Here is an 18,235-nt window from a genome sequence, read left to right as displayed (position 1 = left end):
TAAGATGTTGAACTATTATATATATTCATATAAATGAATTAATTTCAGAAATGATAATTGCGTGTCGAAAGTCCGACAATCATATCGGCACGCAGTTATCATTTTTGAAATTAATTTATTTATATGAATATATATAACATCTTAGCATTCAAACCGTAGTGGCGCTTCGTATTTAATTAAAGTAATGTATTTAACATAAACGGTCTTGTTTCTAATTTTATTGTTTAATATATTTTAATGATTCAAATTACAATCTTCATCTACGAATCTGAAATTTATCCAATTTAGACCGACGCGACGGTCGACCTTAACGTTTTAGCCTTCACCGGTAATTCTCCGGTGAAGACGTTGGAGAAATTGAATCGCATCTGACGTGTCTACGATGATCGAGCTTGCGGATAAGCTCGCACCAACGATGACAATTTCTAAATCCCAGCGGTATTAAACGATAAATTTCTGATTTATAGTCAGCGCTGTGTCCAATTAAAACAGACCAAGAAAGCGCTTCCATTTTTATCTACTGGCCACGTAATCTACCATGATTAATAATTTCACCGTACGTTCTTCGCTTAAACTATTATTAACTGCCTCTATTTATTCCGCAAACTTTGAAAACTATGTATAATACTTATGTATCATAAATTGAAAAGTGTTTTTATCATTATATTTTGACGCATTTCGCACACATGTATAAAGTAGGCGATAAAGAACGTAAAAGTCTCGTAACTTTAATCTTGTTTTGTTTACAGAAGATGGGCTCGGTGCACGGCGAAGAGCTTCCATTCGTCTTCGGAGCTCCATTATGGGTGGAGGGATTTGGCCATTTTCCGAAAAACTACACGAGACTGGAAATGGCACTCTCGGAGAGTATCATGCAATATTTTGCGAACTTTGTGAAAACTGGGTAAGTAGATTATATAAAATTCCATCACACAATCTAATCGACAAAACTTACAAGAGAAGCTCTCGAAGTGTAAAATACTGATTTTAATGAAACTTTCTATACATATATAGATTACGTAAACAGATAAGATTAGAAAATATCAATTGCAGTCAATAAACGATTTTAAGATGTGATATCATGATTTCTATGTAAATCAGTTTTCAACTCTCATGTTTTAAAAACTATTCGAAAAATGTTTTATAATAAAATTACTTCTATTTATTTTAGTTAATAAAGTTTAAAAAGTAATTTTTCAATTTTTATATTTTCAAAATTATTTTTTGTATTATTAATCTATGTAGATAAATGGAAGTAATTTTATTATGAAATTTTATCAAAACATTTTTTGGAATATCTTGAATAGTTTTTGAGATAATAAAAGTTGAAAACTGCTTTACATATAAGGGATGATTTCAAATAAACCATTTATTGGCCGGAACTGATTTTTTTGAATTTATCTATTAATATAATCTATATGTATAAAAAGTTCCATTAAAATCAGAATTTAACATTTTTTGGAACATTAGTTTCTTTGCTAGTTTAAAATTTAAAGAAAAAGGTTAAAAACTAAAGACACGTACGTGTTTGGACATTTTAATGATTTGATGGTGCAGTAATTGCACACATGTTCCAAACGGCAACTTTATTCGCCATCATGACAATCTCGTATTTTTTCCAACAACCCGAACGTTTATATTTACTCTAAAAGCGAATTTTAATTTTCACTTGCGAGCATTATTGAAATCTGTCTTTTTTTCTTTGAATTAATCGTTGAAACCTTGCACGCACCACTTGCGGAATCAATTTGTGATGGAAAAAAAAACCGCCGAAAAATCTAATTTTCCATATTCATGAACGAACCAGAAAGTTCGCGTTGAAGTGTGGGAAGAGGGCGGGAATATGTCATAAACGTTATAAATAGAAAAAAAAATGGTTACGTCTGGTGAACAAATTAAAATGTGAAAATACTTTTACAGTTAAATACTATATGATTAATTATAAAGGGATAATGAAGAGCTTTTAATAGAATATAAAATATAAGAGAAGGGGATGAAGAAAAATTTGGAAAGATTAGAGAAGAAATTTCGTGTGTAAAATATTGTTCTTGTCATTTATAACGATTTCAATATTATATATATTTTTGCGCAATATCGGAATCCACAAATATTTCACCTCAACAAATACACATACACTCATATCATGCGTATTAGTAATGCCCCGAAAAACTTACGCTAGTAAATATTCAAAAAATATATATGAAATATTCATAAGCGCAAACATAAATTCGTCCAAATTTTGCGATCAATAACGTGTTTGTTTGCCAAAACTTTATTTTTATTGACAATCTGTTACTCTGATATAATATGCCCTGCATTTTTAACCGTTTGTTATAAAAAATTATTACACTGAATAATTTTTTTATTTTACACTGAAGATGACCTAATTCTATGGTCGAAACGTTTGTAATTGATGATTGACATATACATTATTTTTGATTACACACGTATTTTTGATTACAATTGTGTCGGCTTTCACTGGTTTTATATTCCTTTATAGATTTAATCTTTGGAGCCTTGTTTAATTTTAATTTTAATTGTTATTTGGCGCAGCCTGAAGTATACGTTACGAGAATTATTCATTTTTTAATTTTATTAATTTAATATTTGGCATACATGTAACCAAATTGTTGAAATTATGGATTAATCTTAATAGAGAGCGTGTGAGTATATATTCTAAGATTGAATTCTTACGCAATTGTAAATTATGGAATTTACATCCGCAACATCTAAATAATGTATTAAATAAATTTCGAAACTAAAATTTCATACGTTTAAAACGATAGCGAATACATTGTTAGGAGAGGATTTTTGTCTCCCTCCTTGCAATGTTGAGTCAATCATCGAATATATTAAACATATAAAGAATAATCTATTAAAATTAAAAGGTAACAACAAAACTTCATAACAACAAAACGTTTAGAAATAAATTTTTCCTTTACCTGTCAAATATTAAAAATGTAATGCGTATGAAAACTAAAGAGGATGATCTCATTTTATCTTCTCTTTCTACTACAATAATTTTTAAAAGACAATATATATACACAAATAATAATAACACGTGCAGACAAGGGGACAATGTCGTCGCTATTGATAAAATAGAATATGTTAATAAAATGGAAGTATAATATTATTACAAGACACTAATACTTACACAATTTTAAATCCCATCGATAAATTATTAGGTGAATTACAGAAAATGTTAAAAACATGGAAGCAACAAGGTTTTATATCTGACTCTACATATAATTTTCTCAATTCTACGAATCCAATATTACCGAGGGTAATATTGTGAGATAAAGTTAAAATAATTCAAAAATAAATGTGAATTATTAAAATTTAAATAATTTGGCGGTATTTTAAAAAGTTAGAGGAATTTGTTCTATAAATGACAGTCCACGACAGGAGGGTCTTAATAGTAAGTTTTATGTATTGCGGTGCCAAAAATTCACAAACCAGGCAATCCATCACATATAATATCGTCCATAGGTAATCCGTTATACAATCTCGCTTTTTTTTTTTTACGTAGCATTTAGACCGTTGTCTGGAAAAGCCTTTTGATTACGTTAAAAGCAGCTTTCAATCAATTCAAGACTTAACTACTAAATTATCATAAAACCAGATACTTGTTTCACTTTTCACCAATGTATCGGCTTACAAGTTATTAAGAGTATTGAACAATGTTGAATGAATATAGAAAGTAATATCTCTTTCTCTGATAACAGCGGATTTTGTTATACAGGATCTAGAAAAACCTGTTCTTGAGAGTTTATCATTTTCATTGGGTTTCTGTGTGAGACATTTATATTGATGACAATTGAATTGTCAATATATGAAGAAAATATTGATATAATTTATTAAGTATGTTTAATGGTTACCATTCCTCGATTAAATTTTGGAGAGTTTGAACTTTCTAGATGTAACTTTAATAAAAAAGGACGGTTATTTGATATATGATTGTTTTCACAAACCCTTGTTCTCGGTATCTAAACTATTTTTCATGTCATCCGAGATATCATAAAATGAGACAATTATGGGTTTAATAGACAGGGTGTTGTTATTATCACATCCTTTTCAGTTTTTCACAGAAAAACTTTAAGTTCATTATTAACATCTTACTTACCAACGGTTACCCTTTAAAACTGATTTTTGAAAGCATTAGAAAAAGACTACACACCAAATTCGAACAACGTAACAAGAACATACAATGAAAGAGAAAATTGAACAACAATTTAATTATATACTTTACTGTATCCTACGCGCCTTCAACAGCAGATAAATTCAAGAGTTTTTTCAAAAATAACAGAGTGGTTCGTTTGGCTTACGTAGGAATTAATAAACTTAATACATTTATAAAAGTACAAAAGGACAAATTGCCGTCACTAATACATTTTAATGTAGTGTACAAAATTAATTGTCAAAATTATGATGCTTCTTATCAAATGGGCCAAACGAAACGGGTGTTGAAGATACGTATTAAAGAACATCAGAATCATATAATAAATCACACCACACAACATTCTGTAATAACAGAACATAGAAGAGCACAATCATGATTTTTATTGGAATGATTTTAGACAAAGAACAAGGATTAAATAAAAGATTAATTTCGGAAGCGATTCATATAAAAAATACAAAAAAATAAACTTAATATGCAAAATGAATCGGAATTATTGGATTCGTTATGATTTAATTTAAAGAAAATGAATATGTTCTTGTTTTATAAATTATAAATTTGTAAAGTTTTCGAGCTTGTGTTGGTACTTATCTGTTTCTATGTTTTGTAAATTATAAATTTGTATCGACGAGATTGCGAGGGTATTTATTCCGTTTAACTTTCATACTTATAAACACTGCGTATTGTGAAATGTCTTTTCACACGCTCTCAAGACATTGTTATAAATACATCACGTTATAACGGATCATCGTTATGCTGAGTACAATGTAAATTTTATCTATTTGATACAATCAATTTGACTATGATTAAAAATTCATAAATTTCATACATTAACTCGATTTTAATTAAATGAATTCTTGTTTGTATCCAACTAAATACAACAAACAAATAATGAAGTTCTTAAATTTGGACATCTAGCGATGATAGCATTCACCTTATTGTGTTACAATGTATCAATTTTGATTTTGATGAATAATTTTGATGAATAATACACTGAAGATGACCTAATCCTATGGTCGAAACGTTTGTAATTGATTAACATATACATTATTTTTGACTACACATGTACTGTCGACTCTTAGTGCTTTATATTCCTTTATAGATTTAATCTTTGGAGCCTTGTTTAATTTTAATTTTAAAAAATGATTAATTATTGAAATATAAAATAACTAAATAACAGAGTACTAACGTCATTCATTAGCATGAATGGTGTTAATTGTAAAAGTTTATGAATAAATTAATAGCATTTAATTATGATTAAGAGTTATAAGTTTACAATTGAGAATTTTTACAATTGAGAATTTAAAGGTATTTCGTACTTTGGAGCGCTTTCCCATAAGTATTTTTAATTATTAATCTTAAAAGTTTGAAATTTTTGAAATCTATAAATAAATACAATAAGGATTGAATAATTTCGAATCTAAAATCACAATAAAGTTCAATACAATCTAAAGTTTGCTACTTTAAGAACTTATTCAGGATTATAGAAAAATTGAACGAAGGATCCTGCAGAATCGCCTCCAGATATAGTTGTTTTATCACACTGAGTTAGTTCTCATGTATTTACGTGCGTACGTATATGCGTGTGTGCGTGTACGTGACTCTGGAGGCTGCAAATGGAATATCGATGAAGGTATGAGAAATATTTTACACAGTGAAAATTCTCAAGGCCTTGTCCTTATTTGAGAGCCATTGCGTCTCTTCGGAGACCAAGGAAATGGAACCTGTCTACCACACGAACATTCTTTCGCAAAAAGAGGAGAGACTGCATTTTTTCCAGAGTAAAAGTAATACCTTTAGAGGATAGTCTTTGACACTTTCAGCAGCGCTGACTGACTTGAGTTTTAGATTAGAAAGTTTGCCTCGTTATTTTTTAATACAAAGTCAAACATAAATTAGAAGGATCGGATTAGAAGTGAATTTATTGAAATAAATTTAATTTTAACTTAAAACATAAAAAGATATTTTACTATTTTAGGAATCTATGTATTAATGATTGATCCATGAAGTTAAATTATTTTAAGAGCCTAAAGATATAAATATCTAACAATTATATAATCTAATTGTAAGTCACACAACAGCAGTCAAAGAATAAAATCGATTGATATAAATATTTGTGGAATATTTTTCATCGAGAATACGCATTAATCGCGTGATGAAATACGATTATATCTGGGATAGTTTGTATTCCCCGTATACCACATTCCTAACTATTGATTCGATTTACACTCAAAAGACCTGGAAACATCGATCTCTCTTGCCTGAATCGGCGATGCATCGTCGAAGCGAATTTCACGTCGCTTGGAGCGACGACGAGCATTGGAACATCGTCGGCTCGTTCCAACGCTGCTTTTGCATATTCATCGAAAGGACGAAGGGGTTAAACGAACTTTCGCATATGTCGCCAATAACTTCGTAGTTTCGCGGTAGACCCTCACACGTGGCTTAACTCCAGCAAGAGAGTGTGTCTGGGACAATGTATATCGCCACGCACGTGGTGTGTATTCGGAAACAGGCAGTCGCGTATTATATATACGTATACATGCTAAATCGAGCGTATCCATAAAGGTTTTTATCTGAAATTTCCTCGTGTACACGCACACAAAATATATAAGAACAAGTACATTACTCAATTAAAATTGAAAGTATGATAAGGTAATGTCATAAGAAATAAAGTAGTTGCGTATTTTAAGAATTATACGTTGAAAAATGTTTTTCCCCTTTTCTGGAAAATGTTAAAATTTTTAATCCTACCTAAAAATTCAAGTTCGCTTTTTAAGTAAGAGAACGAATGCTTCACAAAGTAGATTTACAAAGATATTTATTTTATTTTCTGTACATGCATTATTATATAAATCATAAAGATATTAATTGAAGTTGAACGTTGTGATAATTGTGACAAATTTTAAAAATGCGCAATCATTAATACCATTTCTATACCATTATCCTATTAATATACAGATAATATACACGGATACAAGTCAAAGTAGAAATATATTGATTCGAAATTCTCCGTTACTAATATAACACCTTGCTAGGACATTCCGTATAAACGTGAACGCGCAAGCACACTCTGCACGCGATCACGCACGGAGCAATGTAGTTTGTCTCACGTAATTCCTGTGTGTACGTGACCACGTCTGAACTCGAAGCTCAAAATTACTCGCATTGTATTATACATGACAGTGGAGAAGCGTTGACACCACCAACCGATCCGATTGGTTAATACGTGACGTCTCAGAGTTCCTAGTTTAGTTCGTAGTTACTGCTAAGTCGACGGATGTTAGCAAATCCATAGAACCGGAATATGTAGTTCAACCGCAACGTACCGCGGAATCTTCCTTTCGAATACGGTTTCTGCATTGTCACGTTTATGCATATAAATGAAAAAGAACGTAATCAAATTTTATCAGGAAGACGTGCACGAAACAAAAGATCGTAGAAATCTGCGGCGATTAAACGCACGTGAGTGCATCTCAAAACGACCAAACGTTTTTTCACCGTCTCTCTCGTTTGCTTTTTAAAACGTTAAATAACGACGAGGCGGACAGGAGGATCCTCTCAGCGATTTGAAAAAATGCGTGTCGAGCAATGAAAACGACCCGGTGATTTCGTCTGCGCGTCGACCCGTGATTATAAATCATCGCTCAAATGCTCATTTCGGCCTGAACGCGGCAAATGTGATTCAAAATAAACATTAAAAACCCGTTTCCGCTTCGGAACCGCGTACCATCGTACATTTTATCGGTCGCTGAAGTGATGGCGCCGGGTGTACATGCATGTACGCGTAAAAAGCAAATTTGCAGGCGTCAGAGAAAATCCTTGCAAAATGATTCCCAATTTTACGCATTATCACCATTCTCTTGTTCGATGTTATAACTGAATCCTCAAAAGACAAATGATCATCACTTTTCTTCACAGATATGAATTATACTTTCGATCATCTGCAAAGTCCATAAAATATGTCGGTTCCAATTATTAAATCCATTAACTTTTGATAAATGTGACTATAGATGAAAACGATCTAATTTGACGGTATAAATTTAAGAGAGTTGGTAATTTAACAAAAATTATTGAAGTAAAAAATATTGATATAAAGAGAGAGAAGCAAAAGGAACATTTATATTTCATTCATACATTTTATATAACATTTCAATACTGTATATTAATATATTACATACTTAGATGATGTACCTAATAATTAAAAAGCTAGATAATAACTAAAGAAATTAAAAATCTTTTTATTAAAAAAATAATGTAAGAAAAAGGCTCAAATTATTAATTTTAAAAAATTAATAATAAGTATAGAGCTACGAGCCAAGCAAGGTCTGTGTGATTATGAAACAAAAGTTTATTATAACATACGTTTCAATCCTAATTAAGTCATTCTCAATGTAGAAACTAATACAATTTTAAAAAGCAACGACTTATTTGAAAAACACTAACATAACAAACACAGAAAATAATTTAGACGATAGTTGTAACAATATATAAACTTATCGCAGTATATATTAAAATTTCTATTATGGATTGGATGGTATTGAACGTTGTTAGATATATCCACGTGAAAAATTAGATGCCAAAAAATTTTTCAATTCACATTTTCAATTCTTTTCGTTTAATGGAATTTTCTATAAACAAATATTCGGGACGCCGATGGGATCCCTGTTGTTCCCGATTTTAGCGAACATTGTTTTAGAAAATCTAGAAGAACAAGCATTACAGAGAGACTTCCGATACAGTTACCGATTTATTGTAAATGTGGATGACATTTTGTTGGCTGCTTCATATGAAGTTAAATGATCTTTTGACGTGTTTAACTCGTTACATAAAAAAATCGTAGTTTACTATGGAAGTTAGTAATTGCAATTCTATTAGTTTTTTGGATGTTACTTTAATCTTAGACAATAATAAAATCGTTTTTCACCAGGATATATCCAGTAAACCTACATTTTCGGCAAAATATTTGAATTTTCACTCACACCATCCTATTTGCCACAAAAGAGGAATAGTGTTTGGAATGGTTGATGAAATAATTCTTCTGTCACATCCACGTTACCAGGAAAATATAATAGAGTCTATTCATATCTTGTTAGAGAATAGTTACCCACTTCCGTTTATTTTTCCAGCTATCAGAACGAGAATTTCATTTTCATAAATCTAACAATCCCACTAAAATTGTGAACATTAAGAACAAATACTTCATAGTTCCTTCATAGTATATTAGATCGGGTTCTGAAAGTTTTTTACCGATTGCCTCAACGATCAATTTAAAAACAACTTTTTCGATTCTAAACACCTTAAATAAGTTCATCAAAGATTGTTTGAATCCATTATTGCATCAAGTATAAAATTTCATGTCTGGATTGTGATGCGAAGTTACGTCGGCCAAACGAAAAGACGATTACATACAAGAGTATATGAGATATTAACAAAAAAAACGGGATCTCCTTCGGTCATTTCAGATCATTGCATTAAATTTACTCACAATTTTGATTGGAAGTGAAAATTTTTTATACAGAACCAACTTATAACAAAGGGTTGATATCAGAGGTGACGCACATTAAAAGACAATCTCAAGATTTGAATAAGCTAACTGATACGGAGTCGTTATCTGATCTATGTATCTTTCTATATTTCAGTTGCTATTCTCTTCTCCTAATATTCCTCCTAGATATCCCTTCCATACATTCTTTCCCTATCACTCGTCCTCACTTTTTTTTATCTCCAGCTAGTACAAAGCATTATATTGTTTTTTTCTAAAGAAATGAGTTCTTGATCTCTGGATATCGCAATTTTTTCGTATTCAATTGTTAATCATAAATATTGCACTACTTTAACAGGTACTTTTTATTTTCTACTTTTAATTGCTCGATTAATATTTTTAACTATTTGTCCATGTATTGACTTTTAAATAACTTTATAAATAACTGTTTTATCTCAAGACATTTGTTATATGTATAAGATTTAGGCTTAATTATCTAACCGTTTTATTATAAAACATACAATTTTCTATTTGATTTATATACTGAAACTTCTGTATTGAAAAATTTGTTGTATGAGTTCAAGAAATTATTTTAACTAGCGACTTACGTTCTTTGTTATCTCGTGACATTGGTCATACATACAAGTTTTAATTTTATTTATGTAACCGTTTTATCTTTAGACATACAATTTGTCACTTTATTTAACTGAAACTTCTTTTGGGTGAAATTGATCATGAGTTGAAGAAATTATTTTATCTAGCGACTTACATTCAATTTAGCATACTAATTTATACAATCTTTTTTCTAAATTATATTTCTAGACAATATTAATAATTGGATCATCTGTCTGTTTGAAAGTGCAATTCCGAACCTTTGCGATCTTTAAAGTCGTTTTATAAGATAGTCGCTGATGACCACTTATGTCGTAATGTATCTACACATTCAAGTTGTTATCCGAATTTTTTGGCATCTAATTTTTCACGTGGATATATCTAACGCTCAATACCATCTATAATGGAAATTTTAACATATATTGCAATAAGTTCATATATTATTATAATTACCGTCTAAATTATTTTATGTTTTTGTCATGTTAATGTTTTTCAAATAAGTCGTTGCTTTTTTAAAATTGTTTTAGTTTCTATATTGAAAATGACCCAATTAGAGTCGAAACGTATATTATAATAAATTTTTCATAATTACACAGCATTAAAACCTTGGTTCGTAGCCCTATAATTATTATCAATCTTTTTAAGTCTCTTAATACAAAAAGTATGTCAAGTATAGATTAATTTATGTTTAATTTATATTTTTCATACCTTAAAGGTTTACAGTGACTAGTCATATTATAGAAAATTAAATACTATATATTTTATTAGATGAATTTTTCTACGTCTTTTAACAACTCATGTTTTATTTTAAATTAAAATTTATTCAAAATGTATTTGATATTACCTTAAAAGTTCTTTTTCTATTTTTTTATTTTCAGTTAGTTATAAACTGAATTACAACCTGCTTAGAAGCCGTCAAACCTTTGATATATCGACGATGCCTATGCCTTAGCAAAGAGAAAAAGTTTCTGGATTTCGAGTAAAGTTTGACGTTTCCAGACATAACACGTTTTGCGGAACAAAATGTCTCCCAGTGGGTTTTTGTAGGAAAAGACTTTCAAACAAACTAATAGAGAAACGTCCAACGAGAAAGAACCAATTGCAACGTTGTTAGTTTATCGAATGTCACCACGAACAGGGGCATTTTCGAAATTGCATTTCCCGAAACGATAAAGTTATTTTCTGTCGCATGTGTATTTATCACAAGTAAAAATTCATAGGCTTAGAATCTATCAAAAAATAAAAATTGGATTAAAATTATTACCATCAATATTAAAACATTATATCCAAGATTAATATCTCAAATAGCAAAATTTCGTTATTATATAACAATGATTTAAGGGAATGTTAAAGCCGCCTGTATTACCGAAATAAAATTAGCATTTTTCACGTTTTTAAATTCCAAATTTGATTTGAGTAATGATATCTTCCATTCATTTGTTATACTTATTATAAAATCGTTATGTCTCACTCAAACGCATTCATCTATCCTTATCTAACATATTGCAACGCTATATATCTATATCTGAAAGATCAAACATCTATTGCTTTATTACACGATTATTGCTTTATTTTCTTCGCTCAGCGTTTACACATTATTTGCAGATCGATATAAATCTTTCTTTTTAATCTTAGTTTTATAAACTCAGTATTGTTTGTGCACGTTTAGTGCTGCACTGTTGTTTAGTCCAAGCAAGCTGTAAAACTTTTGTATTAAGGAAACGTCTACGTCAGGTGATAGCTCAGGTGACGATTCTAGTTGAAAAAAATATAAAAATATAAAAGTTAAATATATAATAATAAAAAAATATAAGTTTTTAACTTTTTTTTTCGATTTTAGTATAAAATCTATTGCAGCATCATCAAATTTTACGTCTATTTTAATCCTGTAAAAGAATTTTTGATTCCGTTCAGTAAATTTGGAGATTTATATCAATCTGCAAAGTCCCGACAATTTGGCCATCCCCTTAAAATCATTTTTCGTTATTTAATATCAATAGATTAAACAGTGACATAATCGAATGCAAAATAAATCTAACATTTATAATGATACAAATATATTATAAGATTACAGATACAGGGTGTCCCATTTTTAATAAAGCATTAAGATTCCTCGAAAACTATGGTAGATACGGAAAAATGTTTTACATACAAAAGTTGTATCATTCGGAGGAGAATAAAAAGGTATTGATTGATTGGGTGGCGTCGTCAAGGTCACATCAATTTTTTTTAATGGAACACCCAATTTTTTTATGGCAGAATCTAATAGCTGGTGTCGAGAGTTTTTCAAAACGCTATAAAAAATATTTTTTTATTAAGTACTTTTTGAGCTAAGATGCTTGAAAGTTACAGTACATCATTAGCATTGGTTTAGGAATTTGAGGGTTTTCAACAAGAAGAGATGGCATAATGTCGAAGACATTCCAACACAGTTATTAAAAAAAAAAACCCTCAAATCACACTCCTAATGTATATATATACAGGCTGTATCTGAAATAACAACCACTAATCATATAGTGCTATTCCTAATAAAAAAACTAAGTCGAAAAATTTTCCATTTTGCAATTTTTGCAATCTCATGTCGGAAATGCTCTTTAGAAAGTTCCATGAAATACTGGATGTTTACTGTTAATTGTTATAATATAAACTAAATATCATGAAGTAATATTAAAGTATTAAAAAATAATAGCTGTGATTGGAATGTTTTTCAATCAGAAGAATGTGTTTTTTAATCAGAAGAAAACGACAGCTGAAGGTCATAAACTCTGATAGATTGTGATGTTGCTCCATTAATTAGACGTGTAAATATTGGTTCTATCGATTCAAAAGTGATAATTTCAATGTTAACAACAAAAGCTGGAAAATGCAGATTTGTAAGCATTATTGGACAAAAATCCAGCACAATCCACGTCAGAATTTGCTGGAGAATTAAATGTTGATCGTACAACAGTTATTAAATATTTACGTAATATGTTGTTTAAGTAAATCAGTTTTTGAGAAAAAAATCCTCAAAACTAAATCACTCTCCTAATATATGTAAAATTACATATTGTATATTTCTCGCCACAGTTATTCCATAATTTTGTTGTCATAAGGATCACGTCCTTGTGATTTAGAATTTGATTTGCGATTTAAGACTTTATTTTTAATGTTTTTTTATGACGTGATCTTGATGATATTATTAATTCATAATAAATGCTACATTGAAGATACCTTGCTATTTGGATTCACATTAATAAAATAATTAATATTTAACAAAAATCTAAAAAACTAAAATTCAGTGTTTTTAGTAATCTAACGATATAAAGAATTTCGAGATTTCGGGATCAAATACACTCAAAAATCTTACGTCGCACAAAAGTCCTACGAAAAATTCAGCCAAACCATAGACGGAGCATCTTCCTCTTTGAAAGATCAAGATGTTGCTTTGAAAAGACGAGATCTTCGCACAGAGAAAAAAGCGGATCGTAATCTATATAGAGATATCGCGTTGTCTCTTTACGGAGCTTTGTACGATGTCAGACCAATCTACCACCGGGCGCAATCTCTACTCGAATGCCCTCTCCATTTCCATTATTGGTGAGGAGTTGCCCCGCACACACAATGGCGAAACGATTGCTCTATCCGCCACGTCCTCGGATCTACAGGGAGTCCTTAGAAACGTGTGTGGTTCTGCAAATGCCGGTTCTCTATCAGGAATTTAATCATACACGCGTAATGTAACGAAATTGCAAAACTCATGTACATGTGAGCAACTTTTAGCAGTGTAAGTATATTGAACCGTGTGAGGGCATTCACGTGAGCAAATTTTCCTGATAATTATCGCAAAAATATATTATTGCCAAATATTGCTAATTATCGATGATAAATGAACGAAATCGTACACAATTCGTTCTGTTAACTAACTAACGCGAGTTCTACATAATCGGGAAAAATATAATTATCTACAATACCTTGACCCGAGATAAATATTAATTGTCTATTGACCGTGTACTTTAACTTCATCATTTTCGCATTGATTAAAATGGCACATTGATAGTTTTGTAGTTATACAGTATCTTCAAAAGTTTCAATAAGTGCTTCGGCGTTCTGACTTCTACCCCTTTATTTTTTATTAAACGTACGTTTACTAAGTTTCGGATAGTATAAAAATAAATACATGAAAATGTAGAATTAAAAAGAATTATTTTAATATAATAAATAGTAGAAATTTTATAATCTCTATTAGTCTTTGGAAATCGCTCGGCGAGGCAGATGTATTGCTTTAGAGCGAGTGTTGCATCATCCTCTAAGGCTAAATCTTAATAAATTTAATTATATATACTATAATAATATTTATACAAGTACAATGCTTTATCTATCATTTTATTGTTCAAATAATAAAATTTTATTTATTAATTGTAAATTTATAGTATATAGATATTTCAAAAATATCGATTTTCGATAGTTTCAATAATTACACTTTTTTGAGCGATTCATATCGTACTATTTTTTTTTTTGTTAGTCCAAAGGATCAACTAAAAAAATCCTACGGGTTTTTGCTTGAACGTTAAATTAAAAAATTTGAGAATTTTTTAATCAAACTAGTCATTTTTTGCGAATTTTTCCAATAAAATTGCTTTGAAGCATTGTAATTAATTAAAAAGTAAAATATGATTTATTTGATTCATATTTATCTGTCTTTGTCTTCGAGGTATAAATTTCACACGTTTTGAACGTAAAAAATACGTATTTATTATGTCCAGACATATAGTGTGACAAAGTGGCAGGATTTCAGACCTTGAGGTAGCCGAGAAGGTAATCAAAAGTAACAATGGCGTTAGGGTTAATTTAAAATATGAAAACAATTTTTTATTTTTTGCCTATTCTAAAAATTTTGGTAATTCTTGAAATGGCGCTGTAATTTATATAAATGAATTGAATTTTTGATTTGCACAATAGATCAAATTATGACGTTTTCTAGAATACTAAAATTGCACCATGTTGACAGATTTGTAAATTAACACGAACGTAGTTTAAATTAGTGTGTCACTTAATTTTCTATCCTTCCTTTCATCATGTTCGCTTAACAGTTGAATTCCATATGACATGTTGGATTGACACTAAAAACACTCACGACACATCGATATAATTCTGTGCATAATCCTGTGACGTAATCCTGTGCGGTAATCACGATTAAACTCGAGTGATTAAATGCCGTAAATCTACTTCGAGATGATCTGATAGATATCGCTGCCAGTACTACCTGTCCATAACAGCCGCGTAAACTGCAATCGATATTTCGCACTTCGCAATTAGTGTCGGGTATGTAATGTCTGGAGCTATTAGATAGTTGAATCAATTGTGCTAGTTACTGTTTTTCCAAAGCAACATGTACTACTACTTTGATCGAAAGAAGTTCAACAAAAATTTATAAAAATTTTCAAAATATTGAACTTTTAAGGTCCTAAACACTTTAATATTTCTTTGAAAATAATGTGGCTCTACTTCCTTTTTTTAACTTTTAATTCCTAATATTTTTAAATTTTTAAGAAATTACATGTAATTAAAATATGCAAAATCTTGCTGATTCTCGTAAGGATAAGGTATAACAGTTCATTTCGCAATATTTGCATGTTTATTGCTTTAAAATTTTCCATCAACGTTTTGTCATATAATGACGCGATTTGGAAATAACAACGGCCATCGATCACGTATTTATTATTATTATCGGCCAGCGGATCGCGCAGTTTATCATAATTTTACAGCAAATAGAGCCGTCCATACCATCACACGTCGTAATTCAGGCTTGACTGACACTAACTCCACGGGATTATCCCTTCTGCTCACCTAAACTCGCATCCTACACCGATATCTATCTTTTGGAATGACTTTGAGGTTTAATCGGTACTGCCGGAAGCCAATGATTAACGCGTCGATACATGAAACAGTTAGTTTTGATATTTACGAATAAAAGAAAGTTTAATGCATCACGTACCTACATACGAAGACTTTACTTTTTGTGATTGTTTTATGTGTAGTCTGTTATATTACACTAGAATTTCATTATTTATAATAATTTAAGTAATATTTTGTTAAATTTTCTTTATATAATGTCATAGCTAGTAAAAAATCAGATACAGAAGCTACAAAAATTTAAATATGCCGGTATTTTGGATTAATTAATGGCGCACATGGAACGCGCAAATTAATTAATATCTATTGTATATTTCAGTTCTTCTGAGTAATTAAAACAGGTGCAACATCCGTAACTATCGGCTTGAATAGCCGACGGCAAATAGATGAATACAATGTGGAATGGTGTAAACAATAATTTAGCATAATCATCGAGAACTAAACAGTGCGACCGTCCAATAACCGCGAATGTGGCAATCGCAAACATTGGCCAATGCCCCCTCACCTTTATTCCCACCCCCTAAACTACACCACCGCCGTACTTTACTGTCGTAATCCACGGGTAAACTCCACATAATGCAGACATACGCGGTAACGCGCCGTCGAAACTGCCCTTAATGCCCTCTGGTCTGCGATTAAAGCTTCCATTGCAACGTTTATATATTCTGATCCCTCTTGAGCACCCAAGAAAGACAGAACTCAAGATTCATACTTGCAAAAGCAACTTGCTGTCTTTAGCTGCTTGCGATCTAGTCACTAAAGATAGAAGAATGGTTGTATAAGTTATGTCTTTTACCATTTGAAAAAGTTTCTTTTTTTTACTAATTAGACAATAAATTTCGAAAAAGGATTATTATAAAATTCGCACAAAAAAATATTAACAGGCATTAAAATTCGCTTCGGCCGAATGGCCTTCTTTGTTTATTTTACATTCGTATTAAACATTTCTCGATAAATTTTTACTTAGTTGTTTAAGGATTATTTTTATTTTAAAAAGATTTTAAGTTTTTTTTTTTCAGATTTTCAAGAATGTTTTTACATTATTCTAAATTTTTATAAATCGGCATTATTGAGAAACATTCATTAAAAAAAATTTTATTGAAAATTGTCGATTCTCAAAGGTCATAAAATGACATAAAATGAGAAATGTTAAAAATTAATACTCAATTAATAAAAAAAATTTTATTTTTTGTAAATCCTATATTCCATATACTTGCATTTTATTTTATGCATTAAATATGATCGATGGATTTTTTAAGACTTTTGTTTACTCACCACTACTATCTTAGATTGTGACGTCAGAGAAGCGAGAAAATAATAAAATTTCTTGCAAAATATATTAATAATGATAAAAACATATTTTAATAAAACAACACTGATAAAATCAATTAGTAAAATATGTCGAAATATTCATCTTTTGTTTTATTAATTAATAACTAACATGGAAACTGATGGAAATGAAATATACATACATAGCCGAAAACAAAGCAGACTATGTTCACAAATGTAACAAACTGTAGATTAATAATACATATATAGAAATAAATATGATTGAATTTTTCCTTAAAACAAGAAGATAGTTTTCAATATATTTTATAAATCTGTCGATTGCAAATATTGTTTTATTGAAAATTGTATCTATAATTCAGATATACAATAATTTACAAGAATTTTTATTGTGTTCTTCGCTTCTGTAGATGTCACAATCTGATATATACAGGGTATTTGGAAATTAGTGATAAATCTTTTGCACAGGAGTAGAATAGACTAAATTGAGAAGAAAAGTTCTCTATCATTTTACTCGTAGAACTCTAAGAACTTTTTCAGAATTTTTTCAGAATTTTTTAATACTGTATTTTCTTAAAATGGTAAAAATGAGAAAATGCAATGCTAAAAAGTTGATAAAAAATACAAGAAAATAAATAATTTTCGTCTCTTGCAGTTTTTCTGTAAAATTGATAGTATTTGAGTAAAAAATTATTAATTTTTGACAATTAATATCTTGTTAACTATTGCGAAAATTGCAAAATGGTAGAGAACTTTTCTTCTCAGTTTAGTCCATTCTG

At 29.9% G+C, this 18,235-nt stretch overlaps 1 protein-coding gene across 1 annotated transcript in view; it reads left to right on the top strand.

Annotated features, from left to right (window-relative positions):
• Window positions 1-18,235, top strand: part of LOC108691728 (neuroligin-3-like) — a 196,989-nt gene that overhangs the window by 124,361 nt on the left and 54,393 nt on the right. Inside the window, exon 6 of the mRNA XM_018199598.1 lies at window positions 750-904. Coding sequence (XP_018055087.1) covers window positions 750-904 — 155 coding nt within the window. The remainder of the gene's footprint in view (window positions 1-749; window positions 905-18,235) is intronic.

This window comes from Atta colombica, unplaced genomic scaffold, assembly GCF_001594045.1.
Source record: "Atta colombica isolate Treedump-2 unplaced genomic scaffold, Acol1.0 scaffold51, whole genome shotgun sequence".
Taxonomy (NCBI): Eukaryota; Metazoa; Arthropoda; class Insecta; order Hymenoptera; family Formicidae; genus Atta; species Atta colombica.
This window is presented reverse-complemented; position numbering and strand designations above follow the sequence as displayed.